Source organism: Dermacentor albipictus, chromosome 7 (assembly GCF_038994185.2).
Source record: "Dermacentor albipictus isolate Rhodes 1998 colony chromosome 7, USDA_Dalb.pri_finalv2, whole genome shotgun sequence".
NCBI classification, from domain to species: Eukaryota; Metazoa; Arthropoda; class Arachnida; order Ixodida; family Ixodidae; genus Dermacentor; species Dermacentor albipictus.
Genome location: NC_091827.1, coordinates 78,473,076 through 78,485,162, shown reverse-complemented (window position 1 = coordinate 78,485,162; position 12,087 = coordinate 78,473,076). Strand labels below are relative to the sequence as shown.

Here is a 12,087-nt window from a genome sequence, read left to right as displayed (position 1 = left end):
TTTCTTTGCCTTTTAAGTTTTTTCCATAAAATTAGTCTTGCACCATCATCTTATATACAAAAGAAAATATATATTTTGGCAGAAATAAAGGAATTCTTGGAAGAATAGCGGGGAGCAGAGCAGAACAAATCATAATCAAACTTTGACAATAAGATAACTATGGCGCCCCTGCGAGATTTTAGAGCAAATGAAAACGAGCGACCCTGACAAGACAAATCCTGTGGTTCTTTTCTTTTTCCAACAATGTGAGTGTTTGTTCGTCGGGTCTTCAAATAGCAAGTGATATTGATAGCACAATCAAAATTTAAATTGACCGACAAGGCATAAGAGAAAGAAGAAACTGCGTACAGCTTGTCCCCAGAAGGACCTGAGCCAATAACGTCGAATAAAAACCGATATACATCTTCTTGGTCAGAGGTGTGGATGCTGGAGAACGTCTGCTGCTGACTCCTCGTCCTACAGTGACAGTCTATTGTAGTCAGACGTCATGTCAAAAGCCATCGGCCACTCAAGGTTCATTTTATCGAGGGAACTGGTTTACTAAAACAATACGAGAGCCACATACAAAAAAGAAATCACGGCTTCCCTTCAAGGAAGCACAGAATGGTGGTTTTATCACTCACACCTATGAAAGACTATAAAATATAGTGCGATACCACTTCCAATGACTGGTGTACCTATGCTAATTCTTTTGATTAGAACTGGGAGAGAAAAGACACTGTTTTTACTCACACAAATAGGCAGACTTGGTGGGCAGGATGTTCGTGGCATAAAAAAGGGGGCGAATAATTCCATATGCTAACGTTTTTTTCATAATTTAATCAAAATCTCTTGATAAACATAAGAAACATACAATGCCTGACGCTTGTTTGTCATACTGTTACGGTTGCAAAAGATTTCGTAGCTTCAGGAGAGCGCGTTGTTGGGCGAGTCGGTCGTACGTACTTAAAGAAGGGAATTGCGCTAAAAAAGACACGGACGAGTTTGCGCCCGTCCATGTCCTTACTCGTCCGTGTCTCGTAGCTTCGAACTTTTTTCTCATCACGCACGAAAAGAACGACATAGCTTTCTTTATTTCGTTATTTATTTTCACATAAATGAGAAATAGCTAGTTTTACAAAACTTTGTGCGCAGCTCTTGTTCTTTGGGTAAGAAACAGCAATCCGGTCAAATGTATAACCTGACTGACGAAGCTCTTGCCTTCATTTAGCAAGATATACGTACCTCCCATAGGTAAAATAATGCTGCCGACTTAATGCGTATGTTCCTCCAGAGCATTCTATTGGGCTTCACACTCCTACACTCTGAGCGACAGAATATTATGCAACGGTTAAAGTAAAATTTGGTACTTCAAAAACATTTTCTGCCGTACATATAATACATTGAACCATTTACTTATGGCGTATTCCCGTGGCATTGATGGGTCACATCAAACATAAGCAGAAATATAACGGTATCTTTTGCGAATTTATTTAAACCTGACGAGGGGGCGTTCATAAATAACAAAGGAGAGCATGCTACGCCTGGTTACAAGTGCCACAACCGAAAATGTGCTAAGAATATTAGCCAGTCCAGAAAAGTATAGTCCAATTCCATGGAGTACGAGAATTGCTACTCAATAGGTGCACTGCTGAGTTCCCGCATACCTGAAGCGTATACCGGCAGTACGTCTGCTTTGAAGGTTTAACTGGCAGCTAAAAATGCGGGACAAAAAGCTAACTTACTCCTCAAATCTATATATACTCTCGACAACTTACTCGACAAGTGATATATATTCACAGGACGAGGGACGCGTACATAAGTTGCCCTTCGGTCGCTTAGAGGGGCACTAAAGCGAAACAATAAATCAGTTTAGACTAATGAAGCATTGTTTTAGAACCCTGCAGGCAGTCATTTAAAAAAATAGTTTGATTACTAGATGAGAAAGCGAAGGTCCAAGTATCAGTATTCGAACTTGAATTTTGCCCCGAAAGCCCAACGCCGGTACGTCAGCGTGACGACAGGGATTCGAAAGTATGTTTTCGCATTTGGGCCGCGTTGGCTGTATGAAGGTTGTCGAAAATTGCCATGCTTAATATCTGGTTTCTCTAAAACACAACGGAGTCACTCTGTACTGCTATATATAATGAGCAGGCCCTAGAAGATGCCATCAAAATTCAAGACGTCACAGCCCACAGGTGCGGGAACTTAAGTAGGCGTTTTAGGCTTGTAGCGCAGCTCAGGAAGAGCCAAAAAGGGGAACAAGTAGGGGTTTTTTCCGTAGGTGTTTCTTTTCCGTAGCGTAGGTGTTTTCCATAGGTGTTGTAGGTGTTCCCAGTTGAAAAACACAACAGGAAATTTGAACAGTCTGTCGTATTTTGGGACGTTGTTTCTGTAGTTCTGTTGCCTGTAGTTCTGTTGCCTGTAGTTCTGTTGCCTGTAGTTCTGTTGTCTGTAGTTCTGTTGTCTGTAGTTCTGTTGTCTGTAGTGTGACGTCCTGTAGTATGTAGTATAGTATGTAGTCCTGTAGTTCTGGATCAATATTTAATTAAAAATTGACAGAGACGTCCGTAAGCTTATGTAAATTTGTTAGTACAAAAAAGAAAAACATAAAAGTAAAAAAATTAAAAAAAAAACATCTTCGCCTAGGATTCGAACATGCGACCTCACGATTCCCAGTCCGGCATCTTACCACTGCACCACCGCTGACTTTTTTTTTCTTTCATGGTATTTATTATAGTTGCATTGAACTAGACGTTCACCAGTTCTGCATAGTCAGAATGGAGGGCACAATGAAAGTCACACAGAAGAGGCAGCGTTCATACTGTTAGTAGAAACGTTCGTGTCACTTTAGAAGGGTGGCAAGGATAAGCACCTCACCAAAATAGGGTACCAGTCCGGTTGCACACCGAGTCCATCATAAACCTGCTTTAGGTGTAGCGTCATTTGGATGAAATTTGCCCTTGTAGGTACAACCGTTTCGGCGTTGCGGTCCATCATTCGCGTTTTCCACAAACTGTGCATTCCCATGACAAAAAACATATCGAAAGGTGCACTATTATCAGAGGTTGGCAGCAGGTATCGCACAGTATGAGCGTTAATCTCAAAGTCTTTCTTTAAAGTCCGTTGGAGGACATCCCAAAATAGGATGGCATCGGTGCAGCTAATAAAACAATGTTCAATTGTCTCTGGTACATCACAAAGGCGACAGTTAACAGAAGAGACAAAGATACCCTTTTTTTGTAGCCATGCTTTAACCGGTATGGTTTCACTATGAACTTTATAAAAGAATGTTTTGCAGCAAGGGGATAAATACATTTTGCGAACTCGCTTTAGCACATCGTGGCCTGGCAATTTAATGTATATTGATCGGTAAAGTGGAGGCGGGAATAGCATGGATAGTAAGTCTTTGTACAACGTTTTGCGCGACACAGAATACAAGTATTCAGTGGAAAACCGAACTGTCAAGAAACGAACCGCCAAGTAAACTTCTTGCATGAACCCCCACAAGCATAAGCGCGAAGAAAAACTTGAAGAAACAACTAAATCAGGTAACGCATTAACAAGTGTGACTTGCATGTATGAACGAATTACAGGATGGGAAGTATCGCGAAAAAAGAAGAAACGAGACACTATCTGCCGCACATAAAGATGTACTAGGCCCAGCCCACCTTCGCTAACAGGCCTAAAAATGTTGTCTCGCCTCATGGGCTCAAAAGTTGAAGACCATACGAAGGTTGCAAAGATACGGTGAAAGCGTTGGATGTATAGCCTAGCACAATGGATAACTTGCAATACATAGAAAATTTTTGTTGCCAAGAACTTATTGCAGGCTTCGGCTTTCCCAAAAATAGAAAGTCGTTGTGGAACGAATGTCTGGGCGTAACTTTGCAGTACCGAAACCCGTTCTTTCCAATAGTGTGCGCTTAATTTATATGCGTCTAGCGGCACGCCAAGATACTTTGGCGGGACATCAGTCCACTTAACGCCTGCAAACTGTTCTGGTGTATAGCACCATGAGCCAAACCATAAGCCTAAACTTTTTGAGGAGTTCATTCGCGCTCCTGACACGCTGCCAAATTCTTCTATTTTCGATACTACTTTTTCAACACTGGACTTATCCGTGCAGAAGAACGCTAGATCGTCTGCGTAAGCTAAGACTTTAACTTCATTACCCAGTATACTGAAGCCATGGATGTTACTCGACTGAATTACGCTTAAGCATAGCGGTTCCAGGTAAAGGGCGAATAGTAGTGGGGACATCGGGCATCCTTGTTTTACTGATGAGCAAATAGAAATGGGTTTGGAGAGTTGGCCATTAATAATTAAACGAGTAGTACAACAGGTGTAGCAAAGCCTAACGCCTTTAAGCACAATGGAGCCAACATTGACATGCTCCAAAAGAGAAAATAAATAGGAGTGGCTCACACGATCAAAAGCTTTAGCAAGGTCTACCTGGAGCATTGCAAGCTGCTCAGTGGAACCATAACAGTATTGAAGAAGGGTACGGGCGATATGTATGTTGGTTTGAATTGATCGACCCCTTATTCCACACGTCTGATGGGAACCAATTAGAATTGACATCGCAAATTGCAATCTATTAGATAGAACTTTCGCAAAAGTTTTGTAATCCACGTTTGACAATGTGATTGGTCGATAGCCTTCAACAGAACGCAGTTTCTCTTTATCTGAACTTTTGGGAATTAAAACTGTGTGGGTTTTGCAAAAAGACTGCGGAAGGGCGCCAACTTCTAAACTTGTAATAAAAATATCCAATAATATGGGGCTGATAATTGATTTGAAAGCTTTGTAAAATTCACTTGAAAGTCCATCGGGGCCGGGTGTTTTCGACAGAGGCAGATGATCAATAGCTAGCTCAATTTCTTGAATCGTAAGGCTACCACTGATGACTGCACAGTCATCATCCTGTAATGGTTTTACAAGAGATACAAAACTCTCTAAAACTTTTGCATCGTGATCATTCGGAGGGGCACTAAACAACATAGTGTAGAAAATTTCGAATTGAGAAATGATGTCATTAGTATTTGTTAGAAGACTACCTTCGGAGTATATTTCCGGAATTACTTTGGAAATACCGTGACGTCGCTCGTCAAGTAAAGCTTGACGTGTTGGTTGCTCAGATTGCAGAGCGCGCATGTTTCGAGATCGAATTCGCGCACCTCTGTAACGCAGTGAGTCATACTTTTGTAACTCACATTTAATGTTTTCTATGTCAACAATGTAAGTGCCTGGCATTTCGCATTCAATCTCATAAAGGCTACATAGGCTCTTAAGAAGCGTTTTTTCTTCATTCTTTCTATAGAATGATTTCACCGATCCAATTTCTATAGCCACTGTAGAACCTCTTGTTTAAAGAGTTCCCAAGCAGCAAATAATGGCAAGTCACTAGACAGAGAATTGGTTAGAGCCATGCGCACGCGATTAATAAATTCCTGATCATTTAGGAGCTCAGAGTTAAGCTTCCAGAGTGCCCACTGTGGTCGGAAATTAGTTACAAATTTTTCACCAATGTTTGCAATAACCATACAATGATCAGAGAATGAAACGGGGATAGTAATGCAGGATAGTCCTCGAGAGAGGAGTGATGAAGAAACATAAATCCGATCAAGGCGGGCGTAGGAATGACCTTGAATTCTTGTATAAGAGCGAGCTCCCTGTCCCGACACTCCTATATCAACGAGCCCTGCATTTTCTATTATGTTAGACAAAACTTCACCACTCCTGTCCCGCTGAGTGTTATGGCCGCTTCGATCGTTCGGATCGCATACACAATTGAAATCTCCCATTAAAACAATGCAGCGATCACAGTCCAATAGACTAGACACAGTATCAAATAAAAGAGCTCGTTTTGCAGCGTCATTAAATGCATAGACGTTGACTATGCGCCATGGCACACCCTGCAACACAAAATCACAACATATATATCGACCTTCAGTGTCGACATGATAACTAAAAGCTGAATAAAGTAGGCTCTTTTTCAGAAACAGGAAACAGCCCGCGGATAAACCAAGAGCGTGTGAAACGCAAACATTATACTCAGACAGAAAAGGGCGCAAAGCCCTTTCTGTCTCGTCGTCACTCTCAATCTTCGTCTCCTGCACGGCGACGAAGTCGAGGCGCTTCCTAGACAAAAGCCGGCGAAGCTGCGCCTGTTTCTGCAAAGACCTAAGGCCTCGTACATTCAAGGTTGCGAATTGAAGTTGCTGGGACAGGGCCATGGTGACTACCAAGTATTTGGACCTAATGATCTATGTGATCGGTCCTAGAGGGCAACGGTGAGGCTCCCTCCGAAACCCCACCTGGCCTTCTGGACCGTGGTCGTCGGCACTTTCCTGAGTGTTTCGATGTTTTGCGGCGACGTGCTTTTCTTGTGGTACTGGTCGTCTCGCTGTCTGTGCTTGATTCCGATCTGTTGGTCGCACGGCGCTTCGGAACTGAAGTATCCGCGTTACTTCGGCTGTCCTCTGCCGGCTCAGTGCACGTGTCGAGTTGCTTGGGTGCATCAGATGAGTTATCTCCGGCTCCCTCATTCGCTTGCTGGGCAGCAGCTGGCTCCGTGGTAGCGGGTGCTCCTTTGGGTTGTTGCTTCGGTTGGTCATCTTTCTCTTCGCTACTTTCTTTATTCACGGGCTGTTGGCATTGTTGGCAGTTGGCAGTGGGCAGTTGGCATTCACGGGCGATGACATTGTGACTGTCTTCAACAGGCAGAGGGGCCTTAGTGGCACAGCGGGTCTCCGCGGAAGAGGGAACGTCTCCCGTCGCGTCAAGAACCTCCGTAATGTCCATTATGTGTTCTTGCAAGCTTTCATCCGGAGGCTTTGTTCTGTGTCGTAACTTATCGGCGTATGTTACGACACATTCTTCAGCTGTGTGACCAAAGCGCCGGCAGGTTTCACAACGTGGGGTTCTGCAGTTTCGACGAATGTGCCCCACCTTGTTACAGCGCAGACAAAGTGGGGGCCGGCCTGGAATTAATACGAGACTCTGCACTCCACAAACAGGTAGTAGATGTGGAACGTCCCCCACGCTCACTCCATCGGCAAGAGTCAACACCACGTCCCGATTTAGCGTACGCATTTGTTCCATCTCCGATACTCTCCAGCTTTCTGCTGATATAGACTTGACTTTCCCGTAAGCCTGGAGCGCATCTCGAATGTAGTCGTCTTCCAAACGCTCAGGAAGCCACAAAAGCTTCATTTTAACTTCCGTGGGCTCAGGATCAATGACGACGCAGCGTCTACCTTTTACGGATAATTCCCCGCATGCGACTAGCTTTGATTTTGTCATCCCTGATTTGCACGTCACCATCCACACGTGCGACATCTGAAATTGTCCGATGGAACTTATTTCCTTCAGGTCAATAACGGTCCGAAGGGCGTCTCTGAAGTCTTGGGCTCGGTACGGTCGACCACTTAAGTCAGCATGCAGGAAAACAGAGTCCACAACCAGCTTACCGGTAGGAAGACGGGGTAACACAACACGGTAGTGATTGCTGCTGGCTGAAGCCTGAGCAGCACCTCGGCCAGGGGCCGATAAATCCTTTGAAGCGGAGAACATGAGAAAAGCGACCGTTCGGAACGCCGTCTTCTTCTTTCTCTCCACCGCTGACATGCTTTTCATGTGTACGTTTTGGCTATGTGAATAGTACGACGTGCTGATGCGCTGATGTTTACATTTGCATTTTGAGAGCCAAGGTCCGCTATCACCCCACGGCGTCAAGTGCCGCATTTCTAGAAGAGCAAGCGTGTTCGTATCATCGACAAGTACATCGTGCAGTGCTAGAACATCGATTTTGATGTACGATATCCATATCAAATAAGGAATTCAGAAATAGGCAATGTTGACTTTTAGGGTTATTACTGCTAGTTTCCACAGTAGTCTCTCGTTCTTTACACTTTTGAGCGCGCATATAATTCGTGTGTTCAATGCAAAATAGCTACATAAACATTCGTGGATGAGAGTTCTTTCTGACAGCGTACTGGCTTCTCACGGCAGCACTGTACCAGATTAATGAGACCCGAGCGAGACAGCTTTTCACGCAACTTTGTGGAACAACCCAAATCTTCTTTTCTGCTTCACATAAAGCTTGTGAAATATTCCTGGGAAATTAACTAATGTGTCAGTGTAACAGCACATGTAAGTCCACAGGCCTGTGTGCCACATCTTACCAAAAAAAAGGGATACGCAGCCATTCCCGCAGATGATATGATTTTGATCAGCGGCCGATTTTGAGGAGGCCGGTAGGGCGTTGCTGGTGCCGCGTCGTCACGGCACAATTATAACTATTCGCCACGTCGACTTTATTACCGGTGTCGGTGCCATCAGCATTGCCGGCTTCAGAGAAGCGCGATTGAATACCGCGCAAGAGAAAAGTACAGTGTACACCACCGATGCGAAAACATACAATTTTAATGGACCGCGACGGAAAGCGCTTCTGTTGCGACTTCGGAACTCTTGGCCGTCGCGACCGAATGTTTCTGCTGCGACGTCAGAATTGGTGTCGTAACGTCGGAATCGCTGTCAGGATATAACACTGTTGTTCCGACTTCAGAACTCTTGTTGTCGCGACAGAATGCTTCTGTTGCGAAATCAGAATTTCTGTCGTATAACAGAATTTCTGTAGTTGCGACAGGAATTCCTTTTGTCTTTTTCAACAAGGCACTACAGAAGCTTGTCGCATCACACAATTTTGAGTGCACTTCTGTTGTCATCATTGGGTACATGTTGCGGCGATAGGTTTCCGTTGTGGAACAGTTCTCTGTAGTACAACAGAAGTTTGTCCATTACTTCAGGAACACTTCTGTTATGACAACTGGGGGCCTGTTGCAATGATAGGCTTCTGTCGTACAACAACATTTTTCTGTAGTACAACAGAAGTTGGTCGCATTACTTCAGGAACACTTCTGTTGTGACAATTGGGGGCCTGTTGCCACAATAGGTTTCTGTAGTATTTCAACAGCTCTCTGTAGCACTACAGAAGTTTTTCGGGTTACTTCAGGAACATTTCTGTTGGGACAACAGGGTGCCTGTAGTGATGACAATTTTTTCTGTAGTACTACAAAAATCTGTTGTAGAGCTACAGCTTTCTGTTGTAACAACAGACATACGACAGACTGTACTTCTGTAGTAGCAACAACAAATGTCTGTTGTACATCAGGAAAGTCTGTCGCTCCATCAGGAATCTGTAGTTACTACAGAAAAATCCTGTTGTACAACAGAAATTTCTGTAGTACTACAAAAATCTGTTGTAGAGCTTCAGCTTTCTGTTGTAACAACAGACATACGACAGACTGTACTTCTGTAGTAGCAACAACAAATGTCTGTTGTACATCAGAAAAGTCTGTCGCTCCATCAGGAATCTGTAGTTACTACAGAAAAATCCTGTTGTACAACAGAAATTTCTGTAGTACTGAACACAACCTCTGTTGTCATTTTCAACTGGGTTTTCGTTCCCTTTGACCCCCCCTACCTCCTCCCCTTTTTTGGTTCTTCCTGAGCTGCGCTACAAGCCTAAAACAGTCATGACATACCAACTCGCCCAAACTGCCACGCTTAGGTAGGCGTCGCCACCAATATTTCGTTCTTCCGCTTTCCCTCGCTTACCGAACGTCTTATCATTGTAAGAGTGGCGTTTTTGGGGTTGTAGAACGGTAATTTACTGACTCAGAAGAAATAATTTTTCACTTTAGTGTCCCTTTAAAGTAAGCAGGCTCTTTTTGCGCATCCGATTAATCTGAAGCAAAGATAATGTGTTAATCGGTTGATTGCTTAGTGTTTTTAGTCATTTTGTGAATTCGTATTGTCTGTTCTGGTTAACTCTTTCGGTCTTAAGGTCTCATCCGTTTAACGTGTACAGTCGAACCCCTCCCCCACCCACCCCAGGTCCTTCTTTTCAGCAACGCATGCGATGTTTTATTGCGATAGCAATATATGGACATTCCAGACACATTTCTGCCGTCAGCGTCACCATCGCAGTTATCGTCGGTGTTCTGTATAAGGTGCAGGTGAGATAAGCTCCCGACCGTGCGTCCTGTACTAAAAAAATGCGAGGAAAAGCGCGCAAGGGTGCCTGAGAAGGGCAGTGGTTGGAGGCACGGTGTCTTTCAGACGAACCCGTGCTTGGAGAGTGGGCTGCAGGTGGAGGCTAGCATGCGTCTGCTCTTCTACTGCAGCCGCGGCTGCGCATGGCCTGGCTTAGCACGGCAGCTCACGCCCTACTTTTCAGAATATCCGCGATGGTTGCAAATGCTTGGCGAACCGAGATGGCTGATGTCTTCGTTTGAGCTACGTTCTCTCACGCCTACTTCGCGTTGAATCCAGAGGCAACACGAAGCGGAATTCACTCGCCACAGTTGCCACTCTTCATCACATCAGTGTTCTGACAACGAAAGTCCGCGGTCATCGAGTGCAGATCTGCCTGTGTTTGCCCTTAATGAAACGCTGTACCTTGTTTGTTCATTTATTTATTCGGTGAATGCTCATTACAATTTACATAGCTCATAATATTACAAAGCTTTCTTTGTGTAGTTCGCCAATACTGTGTTACAGCTATGAGTGTTTCTCCTGTGAAACTGAACTTACTTCAAGCATGATCATAAATGTTTCTCGCACAACGTAAAACATTAAGTTGCAGTTCTACGCTCATGTTTTTGTATCTGTTGTAGTGTTCGTGTTTGTCTCATCAAGTACGCTGCTGTTTTATCAATGGTGTCTAACCAACTAGCCTACCAATACCTCCTCAGCAACCTCAACAATTTTGTTGACCTGCGAAAAATTTCAGTATCATCATCATCATCATCATCATCAGCCTAGTCACGCCCACTGCAGGGCAAAGGCCTCTCCCATAGTTCTCCAACTACCCCGGTCATGTACTAAATGTGGCCATGTTGTCCCTGCAAACGTCTTAATGTCATCCGCCCACCTAATTTTCTGCCGCCCCCTGCTACGCGTCCCTTCCCTTGGAATCCAGTCTGTAACCCTTAATGACCATCGTTATCTTCCCTCCTCATTACATGTCCGGCCCATGCCCATTTCTTTTTCTTGATTTCAACTAAGATGTCATTTACCCGCGTTTGTTGCCTCACCCAATCTGCTCTTTTCTTATCCCTTAACGTTACACCAATCATTCTTCTTTCCATAGCTCGTTGCGTCGTCCTCAGTTTCAGCAGAACCCTTTTCGTAAGCCTCCAGGTTTCTGCCCCATATGTGACTACTGGTAACACACATCTGTTATACACTTTCCTTTTGAGGGATAGTGGCAACCTGCTGTTCATGATTTGAGAATGCCTGCCAAACGCACCCCAGCCCATTCTTATTCTTCTGGTTGTTTCAGTCTCATGAACCGGATCCGTGGTCACTACCTGCCCTAAGTACATGTATTCCCTTACCACTTCCAGTGCCTCGCTACCTATCCTAAACTGCTGTTCTCTTCCGAGACTGTTAAACATTACTTTAGTTTTCTGCAGATTAATTTTCAGACCCACCGTTCTGCTTTGCCTCTCCAGGTCAGTAAGCATGCATTGCAATTGGTCTCCTGAGTTACTAAGCAAGGCAATATCATCAGTGAATCGCAAGTTGCTAAGGTATTCTCCATCAACTTTTATCCCCCATTCTTCCCACTCCAGGTCTCTGAATACCTCCCGTAAACATGCGGTGAATAGCATTGGAGAGATCGTATTTCCCTGTCTGACGCCTTTCTTTATTGAGATTTTGTTGCTTTCTTTGTGGAGGACTACGGTGGCTGTCGAGCCGCTATAGATATCTTCCAGTATTTTTACATATGGCTCATCTACACCCTGATTCCGTAATGCCTCCATGACTGCTGAGGTTTCGATAGAATCAAACGCTTTCTCGTAATCAATGAAAGCTATATATAAGGGTTGGTTATATTCTACACATTTTTCTATCACCTGATTGATAGTGTGAATATGGTCTATTGTTGAGTAGCCTTTACGGAATCCTGCCTGGTCCTTTGGTTGTCAGAAGTCTAAGGTGTTCCTGATTCTATTTGCGATTACCTTAGTAAATACTTTGCAGGCAATGGACAGTAAGCTGATCGGTCTATAATTTTTCAAGTCTATGGCGTCC

The 12,087-nt window shown here is 44.1% G+C and overlaps 1 protein-coding gene across 1 annotated transcript; it reads right to left on the bottom strand.

Moving 5' to 3' along the window:
* Nucleotides 1-5,366: 5,366 nt before the first annotated feature.
* Nucleotides 5,367-7,557, bottom strand: LOC135899010 (uncharacterized). The gene has a single exon (XM_065428262.2). The coding sequence runs from the start codon at nt 7,555-7,557 to the stop codon at nt 6,241-6,243; it is 1,317 nt and encodes a 438-aa protein (XP_065284334.2). The 3' UTR covers nt 5,367-6,240.
* Between the last annotated feature and the right edge of the window lie 4,530 nt (nt 7,558-12,087).

Bases quoted from the DNA above. Each gene is read 5' to 3' on its own strand.
- LOC135899010 (XM_065428262.2), bottom strand. From the start codon at position 7,557: ATGTTCTCCGCTTCAAAGGATTTATCGGCCCCTGGCCGAGGTGCTGCT.